The sequence below is a fragment of the Asterias rubens genome, chromosome 8 (genome assembly GCF_902459465.1).
Source record: "Asterias rubens chromosome 8, eAstRub1.3, whole genome shotgun sequence".
Classification (NCBI taxonomy): Eukaryota; Metazoa; Echinodermata; class Asteroidea; order Forcipulatida; family Asteriidae; genus Asterias; species Asterias rubens.
In genome coordinates, this window is record NC_047069.1 from 2,171,121 (window position 1) to 2,187,326 (window position 16,206).

The 16,206-nt window shown below is 40.4% G+C and overlaps 1 protein-coding gene across 1 annotated transcript in view; it reads right to left on the reverse strand.

The window, feature by feature from the left end:
- Positions 1-2,516: 2,516 nt before the first annotated feature.
- Positions 2,517-16,206, reverse strand: part of LOC117293314 (coronin-7-like) — a 35,058-nt gene continuing 21,368 nt past the window's right edge. Inside the window, exons 15-24 of the mRNA XM_033775566.1 lie at positions 15,631-15,773; positions 14,917-15,021; positions 12,979-13,064; positions 11,173-11,314; positions 9,862-9,951; positions 8,565-8,681; positions 7,371-7,506; positions 5,775-5,866; positions 4,597-4,683; positions 2,517-2,922 (exon numbers count right to left, since the gene is read on the reverse strand). Coding sequence (XP_033631457.1) covers positions 2,914-2,922; positions 4,597-4,683; positions 5,775-5,866; positions 7,371-7,506; positions 8,565-8,681; positions 9,862-9,951; positions 11,173-11,314; positions 12,979-13,064; positions 14,917-15,021; positions 15,631-15,773 — 1,007 coding nt within the window. The 3' untranslated portion in view covers positions 2,517-2,913. The remainder of the gene's footprint in view (positions 2,923-4,596; positions 4,684-5,774; positions 5,867-7,370; positions 7,507-8,564; positions 8,682-9,861; positions 9,952-11,172; positions 11,315-12,978; positions 13,065-14,916; positions 15,022-15,630; positions 15,774-16,206) is intronic.

The following is a 16,206-nucleotide window of genomic DNA, read 5'->3' on the forward strand; positions in this document are numbered from 1 at the left end:
AATATAGAAGTTTTGTATGGGGCCAGGTTACTGAATTGATGAATTCTGAGACCCAATTATGTAGCACCTATAAGGGTTTACAAGGTACTACGGCGAATTCAGCAGCCACAGCCAGGAACACCGGGGCGAACCCCTTCTCTTTCCGATAAGCGCACTGGGTTCTTTTGCATGTGTTACACAACACATGGGACCAACGGCTTTACGTCCCATCCGAAGGACGAGAAAAGTGTCTTGCTTAAGGACACAAACTATGTGTTCTCACACGTATTGCTATCCCCCTAGAAAAGAAACTGTTAGTTTTTGAAACATCTTTTGAAAGTGATTTTAATCATAGTAATAACCAGATTTAATATTATTTATAAAATAGTCTCCTGTTTAAAATAAAATAACTGTAATATTTTGTTGCACTATTCACAAGGTCAAATATTCAATTCTGTATTATTATCCTTGCATGAGTTTGGAACAAACAAAGTTTCTAATATCCTCACAATAAAATGATGTAATTACACCATTTGTGAGGTTGCCGTTGTATTCGGTACCCTTCCAGTGTGAAATTTGCCAACATCCTAAAATGTAACTCTGGTCAAAATGTACAAGCAATTTTTGTTTCATTCCTGACTTGATGGGTTTCATTCAAACTGGTCTTGAATTTGATCTTTTGACTGATGAAAAATTCCTCCTTAAAATGTACAGACCCATTACAAGTTGAAAATCAATGATGTCATGTTAAAAATTTCGCTCTGAAAAATTTCCCTGTACAAACTTTTACTGACCAATTACATGTATTACCGTCATTGGACGATTTTTATGTTGGCAAATTCCGCACTTTGAGAGTATCAAATAATCTGCATTTTACAATACTTTATAAGAGGTCAGAGGCTTTTTGCCCTCTGCAATGAGGACTCTATCAATTGGAAAATGGGTACATCCAACAATTGAATCTGACCTCGAATTCCTCTTTAAAAATCTCAATAAAACTATTGGTATATATTAAGAGTTTGGTTTGTGAGTGATATTTTGCCCAAGGAGTTCTTCTCCCAACCGATTCACAAATCTTACCTTAAAGGCAGTGGACACTATTGGTACTTGTCAAAGACAAGCCTTCACAGTTGGTGTATCTCAACATATGCTTAAATAACAAACCTGTGAAAATTTGAGCTCAATTGGTCATCGAACTTGCGAGATAATAATGAAAGAAAAAACACCCTTGTCACACGAAGTTGTGTGCGTTTAGATGGTTGATTTTGAGACCTCAAGTTCTAAATCTGAGGTCTTGAAATCAAATTAATGGAAAATTACTTCTTTCTCAAAAACTATGACACTTCAGAGGGAGCCGTTTCTCACAATGTTTTATACCATCAACCTCTCCCCATTACTCGCCACCAAGAAAGGTTTTATGCTAATAATTATTTTGAGTAATTACCAATAGTGTCCACTGCCTTTAAACTGTAGGATGAGACTCAACATTTTTAAAGAAATGTATCAAGTCAAATAAAAACGATAACTACCTTTCCAGACCTTTTGCTTAGGGGCACCCAGAAGCTTTTTAAACAAAGTTTATTTCGTTTGATTGTTTTGCTTTTAAACATGCATATTATGTAAGCAATGTCACATTGAATTGCATAGTTATCTTAAAGCTGCGATATATTTCAACGGCCTATATAACGGCAAACTTACTAAATAGGCTATAACAGTGTTATGAGCTAGTCTTCACAACAAGGAGCAAGTTCGATTGGCACATTTAGTCGACTACTGACCACCAATGACATGCATAGTGATGCACTCACTCGAACGACTCGTTTGGAAGCCTAGTCTAACCATCGGTACCACGATATTTAATACTCCATTGCCTTCCGCATTTTCGCTATAGTGTCACTGGTCCCCCTCTGCGCTTTACACCTGGGGTGACTTCTTAGCATGGAACAGGCTATGGGACCAGCCGTTGATTTCACCAAACTAGGACTTAGGACGGGTTCAGTTCCGTATCCCAATACGTAAAGCGCATTGAACCCATCCTAAGTTAGGACGGTTTACTCGCCCTAACTCGAGTTAGGATTAATCCTAGCGTTTCGTGAAATCGGCTTCAGTGAAGAAACCATGGGCTCGAGGCTGGTTCCAAATGGTTGACTACAGTAGTCAACCCATGGTCCCCTGGGCTCGAGTCAAAATGGTCAACCTTTAGTTTACCTTGGTGCAAATTTTAACTTGCTCATAGTAATGAGAGTGTTGGTGGCTGACTGCTGTTAATGTAGTCTTGGTGCAAGACGTTTCTCATTTCCTTTCACGCACAGCGCGGCCAACTCACCAACAGCGCCCACATCGATAGCCCGTATACACTAACCTGACTCAGCCAAGGGAGAAACGTCTTATGTTAATGACCGAGCTCCTCCCACTGACAGTCAAGACCGCCTCCTCGCACTGTCATTGTCGATAATATATACCATTTTATGAAGAAAAACAAAAATAAAACAAAAACATCAGAATTTGTTATTTCTCTTTTGCGGATATTTGTTAGATTTGTTCAATTCATGTTCAAGGGCCATACTTTAGGCTGATAAATTTCTGCATGGGACCTTATCTCCAACGCATATTTAACTATTTATATTTTCAATTAAAATATCTCTTTTTTGAGTTCTGTAGGTTCTGAAAAGGCCTTTGGTTAACAACTCAATGTTTCGATCAGTATGCTCTGATTGTCTTCAGTTGAGCAGCAATGCCTCCATTGCCAGCCCGAAGACCGGTAATATAAATTCATATCTACAAAAAAAAATTACGAGTCTTAATTACAAATTTGTAATATTCATATATAATTGTGATAACCAACTTCAGCACTGTCCTTATTTGGATGTAACTAAAGATACACTCCGTCACAGTCTAGCTGGATCATTGTTACTACAGCAGATAGTCCACACATCAATCGCTCTAGAAATCAAAACAAAGCAGATTGTGTAAGTATACAAATATAACATTGTTTGAGGGTGACTAGTCGATATAAGCTAGGCGAAGCCGAGGGAACTAGTTTGCCAACTTCCATTACCGACAGGAGCTCGTATGTGACCCACTCTGTGAAAATGAGTCAGATGTCGCCCAATGCATTATTATGTTATGGACAGTTCAATGTGGAAAATATAAATTTATTTAAAAAAAATGTTGTTTTACCTTTTAAGATCTATATTTGCATGGTAAACTTTCAGCACACTAATTTTTAGGCAATAAAGCTATGAATACAACAATTTTTGTGATCATACTTTAGCCTAATTTGTATCCTTTTGCGCGAAATGGTAGTTTAAAACATCAATTTACTTGAAATGCGTTAATTTTTTTAATTTATACATTTGCTAATTTCAAACGGGAGTAACTCAGCAACACGATACACCCCAAAGCTTAGACATATACCAAATTACTGCTGTTGGTGTGTTCTTTCCAGCCATGACTATAACTAAATTCTTTAAATTGTCAACATCTGACTTGTTTTCACAGGGCGGGTCACATATCGACTAGTCACCCGAAATAAACCATGTTAAATTTGTTTTACTATACTTCATACATATTCAGTAACCGGAAAATGATTTGGAGCAAGGGAAAATGCGACTGTGAAATTAAATGTACCCTGATAAATTTGTCTGGTATTGGATGTTGCTATAGAGAGGAACAGCGATGTTCGTGTGTATGTACAAAACAGTACCACCATCGTAAAGCGCATGACAAGTAGACTACCCGGAATTGTGTTTTTGTTATGGAAAAAGGCTGGTGCCGGAGAGAGCGCAATATAAGTTCAATAAATTACTATTGCCCGGGCTTAACAGTCGCACAATGGTAAATGCGCATGACAAGTAGAGTAGTGCCCGGGCTACCCGGGCGCTATTCTACTTATCATGCGCATTTACAATATGCGTGATTACTCGCGTGCGTGCTTGGTAAATAGCAAAAATAGCCCCTGGCACGTGATGATGAACGGACCAGTAAGAACTAGACTCTCCGTCATGAATATGTATGAGGAATAGTAATGTGAAATAGCACATTTGAATAACTCCTGACCATTCAAGTGCAATCTTAGAGTCATAATTGTCGTGGCCTAGCGGTTAAGAGCACTGGATTCAAACTCTGGTGTTTTTGATCAGCAGAGTGTGGGTTCAATATATATTTGGTTTGCGGTAACACCATGTGTGTATCTACTTGCCAGTGTAACACCATGTGTGTATCAAGTAGATACACACATGGTGTTACCGCAGACCAAATATATATTGATACCTCACCATGCAATGCCTCAAATCCTATATAGAGTGTGGGTTCTTAGTCAAAAAGTTGATTCTACTTGAATGAACTTGTGGTTAAATAATAACATCGCATTGGTAAAGGCGCACTTTCATCTGTAGAAAACCATTCAAAGGCGCCGGTCAAGATGGAACAAGAGGGAGTTCTAAAATGGTAGGGAAAGCAAGTATGTCTTGTGTTGCTGCTGAAAAAGGGAGATGTTGTGTATTTTCCTTCAGGAAGTGAACTCCAGAGCCTGGGTGGTCTTCCTGATCGAGCTCTGCAACTATAAGCAAGCATTGTACAGGAAGATGAAAATGAAATAATTGCATCAATACTCACCCATTCATCCTCATCCACTCCCTCAAATTGCTCCTGAGGTAAAGGTTCGTTCTTAGCGGCAAGCTTGTCAGAGAAGGCACTCATCAGCTTCACAAATAAACAAGAATCAAATGGTTATCAAAGCACAACTAATTATTTTGTGGAAAGCTAATTACATAAATTCTTGTTTAAAAATGATCGTTCATGTTGCACTTTTTTATTTTAGGAAAACATAAATTGAACTGTCAAAACTAACTGATTTCTTATATACATGAACAATACATGGAAGGGATTTCTCGGTAAAATTTGGACTGTTCCATTTCACTCGGCTTCTCCTCGTGAAATGGAACAGTCCAAATTTTACCTTGCGATAATATTCCTCCCATTCCACTCTGAGCCACTCAATATTTGTATACTATTGCATTGTATGCTTCAGAGGAACAAGTAGTTTTTATGATAGAATTTGAAGTCTGCGTTTTCCTCACAGTGGCATACACTGTATTGACGGGGTCGTGTTTACTAATGTTTATGCTAAGATTGTCAAAATGGAAGGAATACATAAGGAAACTAAAAGCAAATTTTTTTTGCATGCCAGTGCACAATTGGGGCTTGTCGGTTTGCGTGTACACAATACAATGTGCGGTCAATACACAAGCAAGCTTCACCAACAGACTCCATCAGTACACCCCTCACAAAATCCAGCTTACAGACACTGGACACTATTAGTAATTACTCAAAATAATTATTAGCATAAAACCTTACTTGGTAACGAGTAATGGGGAGAGGTTGATAGTATAAAACATTGTGAGAAACGACTCCCTCTGAAGTAAAGTAGTTTTCGAGAAAGAAGTAATTTTCCACGAATTTGATTTTGAGACCTCAGAATTAGAATTTGAGGTCTCAAAATCAAGCATCTGAAAGCACACAACTTCGTGTGACAAGGGTGTTTTTTCTTTCATTATTATCTTGCAACTTTGATGACCAATTGAGCTCAAATTTTCACAGGTTTGATATTTTGTGCATATGTTGAGATACACCAAGTGAGAAGACTGGTCTTTGACAATACTGTGTCCAGTGTCTTTAATAGTATCTAAACATCAACGGAACTTGTTGGAAAACATGCAGCTATGAATGTTCATGTGTAGAAGGAGCAGAATTGATGGACCATTCTTTGCTGGATATCGATTAATAAGATTTACCTCCTCTTTCTTCTGTTCATCAGTCTTATAGGATAACTCCACCTCCGCCATGTATTTCTTAGGTGCAGGAGCCATCTTAGGAATTGAACTCACTGCGGACAAAAAATAAAAATAATTTTTAACAGTTCTGATAGCCATAAGATTGTATAACCTTTTTTTCCGCATTAACTTTGGACCATTGAAATCCCCAGGCAACAGTGGTTAAAACTACATTTAGCGAGGGTCCGCCATCACAATCGGTCAACCAGTAACTTCAATGACTAACCAGAAATTCAATTCCACTTTATAAAACAACTGTTTATAGTTACAGCCAATGAGAGCAATAATAAAATCAATGTCCATTTTTTTCTTGGTGCAAGACGTGCTTGATGAATTGGTCAACCTCTATGGTAATACATTCAACGCTACACACAACTATTTCACTGATGAAGGGCGTTTCTGTAAGCTGCGACCCGCCAGCAACAGTACTACTAGTCTTGGTGCAAGACATTCTTGTCGAGTTGGTCAACCTCTATGGTAATACCATATGACCCTCATGTCCCCTTATGACGGCAATCTTTACGAGCAATTTCAAACACACAACCATGCGTTTTGCGCGAGAACGACGTGCAGCTTGCACATTTAAAAAAACATCATTGCCTGTTAGTAAACAGTGTGGATGCGTTACTAAACTGAGAGCATGAAGCGCCTGCAAGCCAAAATGCAATTTGCCCGTAAAGATGGCTTCTATTGAAACTTATCTATAGGCCCCATACACTCAACGCTACACACATCACGACCATTCCACCAAAAGAGGGCGTTCCTGTAAGCCGCGATCCCGCCTTGAGTGTGGTGTGGTGGAAAGATCTGGAATTTTCCAATCGCGCCCGCTAACATTCGATAGTAATGTGGAGCGGAGGATCGCGATAGTTGAGTGGTAATGAATAACAACGTCTCTCACCCTTCCCCCGCTCAATGTTGACTGGAACGCAAAAGACCGTGCAATCAGAACCAACATTGAAAGGGGCAGGGGGGCCCAACAAGATATGGACGGGATTGTAGGTCCATTTTAGCTCTAAAACACTGACCATTCCCAACACTAAATAACAGATGAACAATTTCAAGCTGTCATTATGGTGTTCATGACGGTTTTACGCCTCTTTAAGAGTCCACATTACATTTATAGGGTGTCGTGGCCAGGCGGATAAGAGCACCGAACTCAAGCTCTGGTGCTTATGTTCAGCAGAGTGTGGGCTCGAAACCCGGTCATGACACTTGTGTCCCTGAGCAAGACACTTAACTATAATTGCTTCTCTCCACCCAGGGGTAAATGGGTACCTGTGAGGGCAGAGATGGTTATTGTGATTGGGTTTAGCCGAGTAGCGCATATTAATGTTGCACAGGCTGCATACTCCCCAGGGAGCTGAGATGGTTTAAGGAGTGATTTAAGGCAAAGTGACCAGGGGTAATAATGTTGGAAGTGCTATGAGACTTTCTTTGGGTGTGAAAAGAGCTATATAAAAACGGGTTGTTGTTATTTTTATTATTAATTTCAAGCTGTCATTTTGTTGTTCATGAAGGTTTTACGCCTCTTTTAGAGTTCCTTTTAATGCTTACATAGTTTCATGCCAGGTGGACACAGACTTAGTTTGCCTTGGATTGCATTTTTTCCAGCTAACCATTCTTGAGCGGATAGCGCTGCTTCCCATTTCACTCTAGTATCAGGAAAGATGTCATCTTGGAAATATTCTTTCTGAAAGTCAAAAATAAGGTACATTGGTAATCACTCAAAGCTACCATGGTCAGATAAACATCGATTCTATAGACTTGTGGACAAGCCATTAATGATTTGTCATGTAGGAGTGATGTAGTGATTCAGGTCTCCACGATCGCATACTGCTCTTGCGAGATCAACGCTCTCATGTGAAGCTGCTGTCATGGCCAAGCATTTCTATAGACTTGTGGACAAGCCATTAATGATTTGTCATGTAGGAGTGATGTAGTGATTCAGGTCTCCGGGATCGCATACTGCTCTTGCGAGATCAACGCTCTCATGTGAAGCTGCTGTCATGGCCAAGCATTTCTATAGACTTGTGGACAAGTCATTAATGGTTTGTCATGGTGGAATCATGTAATGGTTCAGGTCTCCGCGATCGCATACTGCTCTTGCAAGATCAATGCTCTCGCGCCAAGCTGTTGGCTGCCGACTACTCCCCAATGACTGCACAGCACGAGAGCAGTAGTCTCGCGAGAGCCAGCAGTCTCGCAAGAATATCGCTAGTGTCGTGAGAATCCAGAGAGAGTTGGAATGCTATCACCATGAAAAACATTTAACAGTTTGTACACCAGCCTAGCATTTCTAAAGATTGAAATGGATAGAAATCAGCTGTGGAAGTTCTGACTATGCGTAACAACAGCCAGCCTTGCTAGATCCTGACAGGGCCCAATTTCATAGAGCTGCTAAGCACAAAAATTTGCTTCATATGAAATTTCTTCCTTGATAAAAACAGGATTACCAACCAAATTTCCACATGATTTTCAGGATTAGCAAACAACAACTGAATATCAGTAACAAGCAATATGCAACAAATGGAAATTGTGTTGGTAATCCTGTTTTTATCAAGGAAGAAATTTCATGCTAAGCAAATTTGTGTGCTTAGCAGCTCTATGAAATTGGGCCCTTGTGTATTTAAGAAATGAAACAGTGAATACATGGTGTTCAGACTATAGCACTCCTGTATCATCACCTGGCATTGAATTGTATGATGCATTTTCTAACAGCAACGATACAAGAATTGTAGTTATATTTACCTTAACCCTTGGGACTGAGAATGAGACGGGCTCAATACTGGTCTGTGTTAACCTCATTGCTTTAGCAAACTCAACATCTTTCACATTACACATGCTCTTAGGCAAGAAAGACAGGGCCTGTAAACAAACAAAACAAGAAAGTAGAATAAATTGTCACTTTTTATGCCAACAAACGTTTGAGGTCTCAAAATCAAGCATCTGATACCCAAGCCTACATCCATATGTACTGTAAAAGGGGTAACCCTGTTTCAGCCCTAGGAGTAGGTGGCAACGGCCTCTGGACAAAAATAATTGTAGCCCACACCTTGAAGTGGCCTTCAGGCCATGTGTGTCTGGCGACTTGCATAAAAATAAAAATAAAATAAAAAATCTAAAAGCACACAACTTCGTGACATGGTTTTTTTTTCTTCCGTTGTTATCTCGCAACTTCAACGACCAACTGAGTTCAAATTTTCACAGTTCTGTTATTTTATGCATATGTTGAGATACACCAAGTGGTAGGACTGGTCTTTGACAATGGACCGTTCTGGCTTTCCACTAAGCTCCGCCCACCGCGCACGTGAGCAAGACACGTGTACGAACACTCCCAATGACATTCTGCACAATTCTGCCGCGCGTGCCAAATATACACGCACGCATGACCGAGTTTGTCCGACCACAATCATTGCTGTGATTGGTCAAATGGGTGAACGCGCACAGTTTGATTGATAGGCCGGATCGGTCCATTACCAAAGGTGTCCAGTGTCTTTAAGCTTCCTAGAACAAAATGCAAAAAGTAATCATTTGCTTTAAAATGTATACAAACATTGAACACCGAGTGTATGGCGAGCAAGAAACTTTACTTGAATGGATTCTTTTCATTATGTTACAATAAGACAAAGAAGGATTGTCTACATAGGACCTGAAACCTAAATGGAACCTATTACCTGGAACCTACTACCTACCTGGGGTGGATTTCACAAAGGTAGTCCTAACTTAGGACTAGTCCTAGGCAATGCTAAGATATAGGACCAGTCCTAAGTTAGGATAAGAGATAGGACCAGTCCTAAGTTAGGATACTCATCCTAACTTAGGACTGGTCCTATCTCTTAGCATTGCCTAGGACTAGTCCTAAGTTAGGACTACCTTTGTGAAATCCACCCCTGGTGTGGTACTGAATTCTGAAATGGAGCCAAGTTCAAGAAGTAAGGAGGCTGTGGCAGGATCTCTAGTCATATGACTGATGTATCTCCCAGGTACCTACATGTACTACCTGGAATCTACTACCTGGAACCTACTACCTGGAAATACTACCTACCTGATGTGGTACAGAATTCTGAAACGGAGCCAAGTTCAAGAAGTAAGGAGGCTGTGGCAGGATCTCTAGTCCTATGACTGATGTATCTCCCTGTAGTGGAACAAAACACAAATGTAACATCAATGTTTTAAAGATTGCTTTTCTTGTAACTGACACACCCATTTCAGGCAGGAACCCCAGAGTCGCGCCAAATCATATAGAATAGGAGCCACTCTAGGTCAACCAACATAAGTTTGGTTTCAGACAGGCGAACTTAACATGACATGACAAGACCAACGTCTCAAACCAAGGCCCTCCAGAGTCGTTATGAAGGACTGCAATCTTTTGACTTCTAGCGGGTCCTGTCGCTTCTAGCAGGTTGTTTCAGACATCAAAGTTTCCATGTACTTAATTCAGAATTTGTTCGACGCGACTTTGGAGCGCCCGTTTGAGACGGTGTTAATTGTCTAACCACTCATTTATTTAGTATGAAAAAAATAGATTCAAATTAGTGATTGATCAACTATTTTAAGGGGAAATATAAGATTCAAATTTAATATGGATTTCAATTCTCAATAAGCTTGCGAGACCAGATTGCAATTAGTATAGCAAAGATGCATTGCGGCATATTGCAAATATAGCAAGATTCACACAAAAAGGATTGAAGGGTTGCGCCACTGATGTCTGATTTTGTAAGCAAATTATGTTGTCGTGAATAGTCGAGAGCGACACAATTGGTTCAGCAAGTAGGTACAGTAGTCGCGTTTATTTTTGTAGTAGTAGGGGCAGCACGATTGACAGAGTAGTTGAAAAATGGTAGTCCAACATAAGCAATCAATAATAGACCGCTCCATTAAGCTCTGCCCCATTGCGTATTGACCAATCACAACCCATTGCGCAACCAAAAGTCTGACAAATAAAGTCCGACATGCGTGCGCTTATGCTTGGCGCCCGCGGCAGAGTTGTGCAGAATGGCAATGGAGAGGCTCACATGTCACACTAGTCGCCAATGCTTACAGCACAGTAAAAATGTCTGTTATTATAGGGTGCGATCGATTAGCTTCCCTGTGTCAACCCCACGGTGCTCACTCCGATGAGCCCCTGACAAGAGCTAATCGAACCATCACTCGCCCTCTCGTGGTGACGTCATGCACCTGGGGCCAGCCCCCAAGTGACCCGTTCCACAAGCAGGGCACTTGGGGCTGACTTTGGTGAGCCCCTGCAATGACGTCAAAGCTATTCGAACAGACCGGGGGCAGACCGGGGTCAACCCAGGGAAGCTAATTGAATGCACCCTTTGTTTCTTATTGACAGTGAATGAATGATATTAACCTTTCCTGTTAGTATAGCCACATTGGTATCTTCATCATAGTATGGTACTAGTGTAGCTGGTGATGTATCCAGGTACAGTGTGTCTAAAGCTCCACTCAGATCCTGCACTGAATATACACTCACCATTCGCTCTTGACTACTCCTGAAATACAAGGTGTACAAACAATGACTTTTACACACTTTCCGACGCCAATTGCTGACTAAAGCCCTACGTAGGGCCGAAGTCAGTGTATTACCTTGGATTAGGCATTCCATTTCAATTTTTTACTATTCATGTTCCATCAGTTTACACTGACAAGCAAAGTAATAGGGCATGGAATGGAAGTTAAGAGCACCGAATTCAAACTCTGGTGTTTCTGATCAGCAGAGAGTGGGTTCAAATCCCCCAGCCATGACACTTGTGTCCCATGTGTCGTGTTTTGCATGTAAAAGAACCCAGTGCACTTATCGAAACGAGAAGGGGTTCTCTGGTGTTCCTGGTTGTGGCTGCTGTATGCGTCGTAGCACCTTGTTAACCCTTATAAGGTGCTAACTAATTGGGTCTCAGAATTCATCACTGCAATAACCTATCTTTCTGAAAGTTTGTACATGTATACATGTATACTCAGCGCCTTGAGTACCTTGTTGGTAGATACGTGCGCTATATACATTGAAGACTTCAATATTATTTTTAATATTATAAAGACGAGTTCAAAATACAGAACATGAGCACAACACTACAGTTCATGCACAGTAAATCATTGCCTACTAAATTCCAGAGGCCATTAATGTTCCATTATACAGACATGTTGCAATTGTGTTTATCAAAAAGAGAAGGGGTTCGCCCAGATGTTCCTGGTTTGATTGTCGGCATTTTGCACCACAGCACCTTGTAAACTATTACATGGTACTAAAGAGAGTAGATCTCATAATTCAAACGTAGTCCCACATACAGGTACCTTACAGGAAAATACTGTATGTTAAAGCGCCCTAAGCGTCACTGAGTGACGGATATGACCGCTATTGACCCCTTGCACGCACGTCAGACATGGCGACTGTGCCATGCTCACCATGTTGGTGGTCAATAGCTTTACGTGTAAACGCTGCGTCGCCTAAAATGAGCACTTCACTGAATAACACATAGTGACATTGACCACCAGTATGGCGCATCCAAGATTATTTTGATGATGACGTCAGGTGAATTTGGTCAATATTATACACATAATGAATGTTTATGAGTGCAATGGTGCGAATATGTTCATGAGTTGAAAGATGGAATGTTCTATTCAACGAGGCGGAGCCGAGTTGAATGGAACATTCCAGCTTTCAACGAATGAACATATTCGCACCATTGCACGAATGAAAAACATTCATTATTTGTTTTATATAACATCCAAGTAGAACTTTGTCATTTTGATTGAAAGAAACAACTTCCAAAACAAACAATTTCAACTGTAGAAGCCGAATGCTAGTAATTTTACTATGCTTTCTCTTGCAGTAACACCTGCTGCGTTACCAAAGACACGCGCACGCAGTGATGTTTTTACTCAGCTTTTTCGTTCCATCCGAAAAGTACCATTGCACGCTGGCAGCGTGCCAGCGTGCAATGGTGCTTTTCGGATGGAACGAAAAAGCACGGCGAGTGACTCAGCGTGCAATGGTACTTTTATTTGCTATCACGTGACGGACAATCCTCCAATCAAATGGCAAGGATCTGCTTGGGTGTTATATAAAAGAAGCCACTAGTATTATTATATAAAAGAAACCAAAAATAGCACAACTGCTTGGGAAATACTGTCTATTTCTTCTTATTAATGCTCGACTTACTTTCCAAATCCAGTCACCATAAGCAAGCTATCTCCACAAACCCATAGAATCCTCGCACCTCGAGTCCCTTCAGGTCCGCTACCTTCCTATCGATATCAAACATACAAAGTAATAATAGTAATAATAATAATAATAATAATAATAACCAGTTTATACATAGCGCTGTTTACACCCAGAGGGCATCTCAAAGCACTTCCAACATTATTACCCCTGGTCACTTGGCCTTAATTCATTCCTTAAAGCATCTCAGCTCCCTAATGGGGAGTATGCAGCCTGTGCAACATCAATATGCGCTACTTGGCTAAACCAATCACAAGAACCACCTCTGCCCTCACAGGTACCCATTTACCCCTGGGTGGAGAGAAGCAACTATAGTTAAGTGTCTTGCTCAGGGACACAAGTGTCACGGCCGGGATTCGAACCCACACTCTGCTGAACAGAAGCACCAGAGTTTGAGTACATGCAAGTATGGCTACATGTAGAACTGAAAATAGAAGCTTATGACAATTATACCAGTTTTAATTAATAATAATGGGGTGTCATGGCTGAGCGTATAAGAGCACCAAACTCAAGCTCTAGTGTTTCAGTTCATCAGAGTGTGGGTTCGAATCCCGGTCGTGACACTTTTGTCTTTGAGCAAGACACTTAACTATAATTGCTTCTCTCCACCCAGGGGTAAATGGGTACCTGTGCGGGCAGAGATGGTTCTTGTGGTTGGTTTAGCTTAGTGCGCTACATATTTGGCAGCACAGGCTGTATACACCCCAGGGAGCTGAGACGGTTTAAGGAATGAAATGGCCAAGTGATCAGGGTAATAATATTGGAAGCGCTTTGAGACATGGTTTATAAAAGGCTATACAATAACCGAATATTATTACTACTACAATAATAATTAATCTGATGTTTTGGATTCATTTGATTAAGCCATCGTTAAGAGTTTTGATACCTTTTGTAGATCAAATTTTTGGCCATGACATGAATCCATAGATGTATTATGTAATATTCCTAGTACAATGTATGTAATATAACTGACTTGTACATGTACAAGTTTCAGCAACAGCAATGTCTTCAGGAGAGTCGCATAGTATATCCGTTGTAAATGCTACAATAACTTTTGTCTCCTGAGACAACAATTATTTTTGTGAAATTTTGTTTGCTCAAAAACTACAGAACCTCAGCAAGTAATATTTTAAGGATAGCTTTCTACTATCATTTTCTTTAAACCATGTAAGTTTAATGTAAACCTGTGGACATTGTGTTTTGTGTCTAACAAAAAGTACACAAATCCTTTAAAGGCAGTGGACACTATTGGTAATTACTCAAAATAATTATTAGCAGAAACCTTACTTGGTAACGAGTAATGGGGAGAGGTTGATAGTATAAAACATTGTAAGAAACGGCTCCCTCTGAAGTGACGTAGTGTTCGAGAAAGAAGTAATTTTCCACGAATTTGATTTCAAGACCTCAGAATTAGATTTTGAGGGCTCGCAAGCATCTGCAAGCACATCTGAAAGCATCTGAAAGCACACAACTTCGTGTGACAAGGGTGTTTTATCTTTCATTATTATCTGGCAACTTCGGCGACCAATTAAGCTCAAACTTTCACAGGTTTGTTATTTTATGCATATGTGTTAAGATACAAAAAGTGAGAAGATGGGTCTTTGACAATCACCAATAGTGTCCAGTGTCTTTAATAAAAAGACACAATGAAAAACAACATTAATAGTTTGATTGGCACGAATCAGGTCAACTAGTTTGACCTTTACTCATAATAATAATAGTCATAATAATAATAATAATAATAACAATAATAATAATAATAAACAACGCTTATAAAGCGCCTTACATCCATGACTGGACCCCAAGGCGCTGTACACATTAAAAATAGCTGCAAACAAGAGCAAAAATAACCAAATAACTCGTGGCCTCAATACATACCTTGATTGGTTTGCTTGATGACCGGGGTTCATATATTCTGATTTGACCGTCTTTGCAGACTGTTGCAATCTTGCTCCCGTCAGCACTCCAAGCACCACTAAATATCTAGACATGGAAATATCAAAACAAAACTGCAATGTTTACAAACCAAAGGCACAGAATGGAATTAATCATCCGAGAGTGAAACTGTTTTGATACAGTAGCATTCCATTATTTAAGGGTGTTTACAAACTAGCACTAGGCTCAGTGATGACTTGCGTCTGTTCCAAGAGATAGTAATAATATACAAATATTGACTGGCAATGAGGTAACTTGTGTATACTGTCTATTCCCCCGGGGGACTTTGAGTGACCAGAAGAGGGACCTATTTCCTGAGGCTGAAGGCCGAGGGAAATAGGTCCCTTTTCTGGTCACTCCCAGGCACTCCAAAGACTAGTGCCCTGCGGACACTATTTCCGCAAAACACGCGCGCGCAATCACTGGACTATATGGGTTCACCCCACAGGACCGTGTTTCAGCCAACCAGAATACAGAACAAGCAAGAGATGTGTTACAAATAAAAATGGTTATATGTGATCATTATTATTATAGCACCATGTAATGGTTTAGGTGCTGTGGCGCAAAATCCTGCCAATCAAACCAGGAACACCGGGGTGAACCCCATCTCTATAAATGCATTGGGTTCAGCACAAACATTAGTTATGAAACGATTACCTGATCTGTGTGTCCTGTCAGTGAATGCTTCTCCTCTCCTGATGTTAGATCCCAGATCTTGACGGTCATGTCATAAGATGCCGACATCAAGATGTCTGCAGCTTGCGGATGAAACTTGACAAAATAAAGCTTCTCCCGATGACCTGCAAAAGAACAATTTTTTTATAGTTATAGTACAATAATAATAACCAGTTTTTTATATAGAGCTTTTCACACCTGGAGGGCGTCTCAAAGCGCTTCACATTATTACCCCTGGTCACTGGGCCTTAATTCACTCCTTAAACCATCTCAGCTCCCTGGGGAGAATACAGCCGATGCAACAAACATTATGCGCTACTCGGCTAAATCAATCACAAGAACCATCTCTGCCCTCACAGGTGCCGAATTCAAACTCTGATCAGCAGAGTGTGGGTTCGAATCCCCCAGTCGTGACACTTGTGTCCTTTAGCAAGACACCTAACCATTGCTTCGTCTTTCGTATGGGTAGTAAAGCAGTTGGGCCCATGTGTTGTGTTACGCATGCCAAAGAACCTAGTGCATTTATTGAAAAGAGAAGGGGTTCGCATGGCCGCAGTG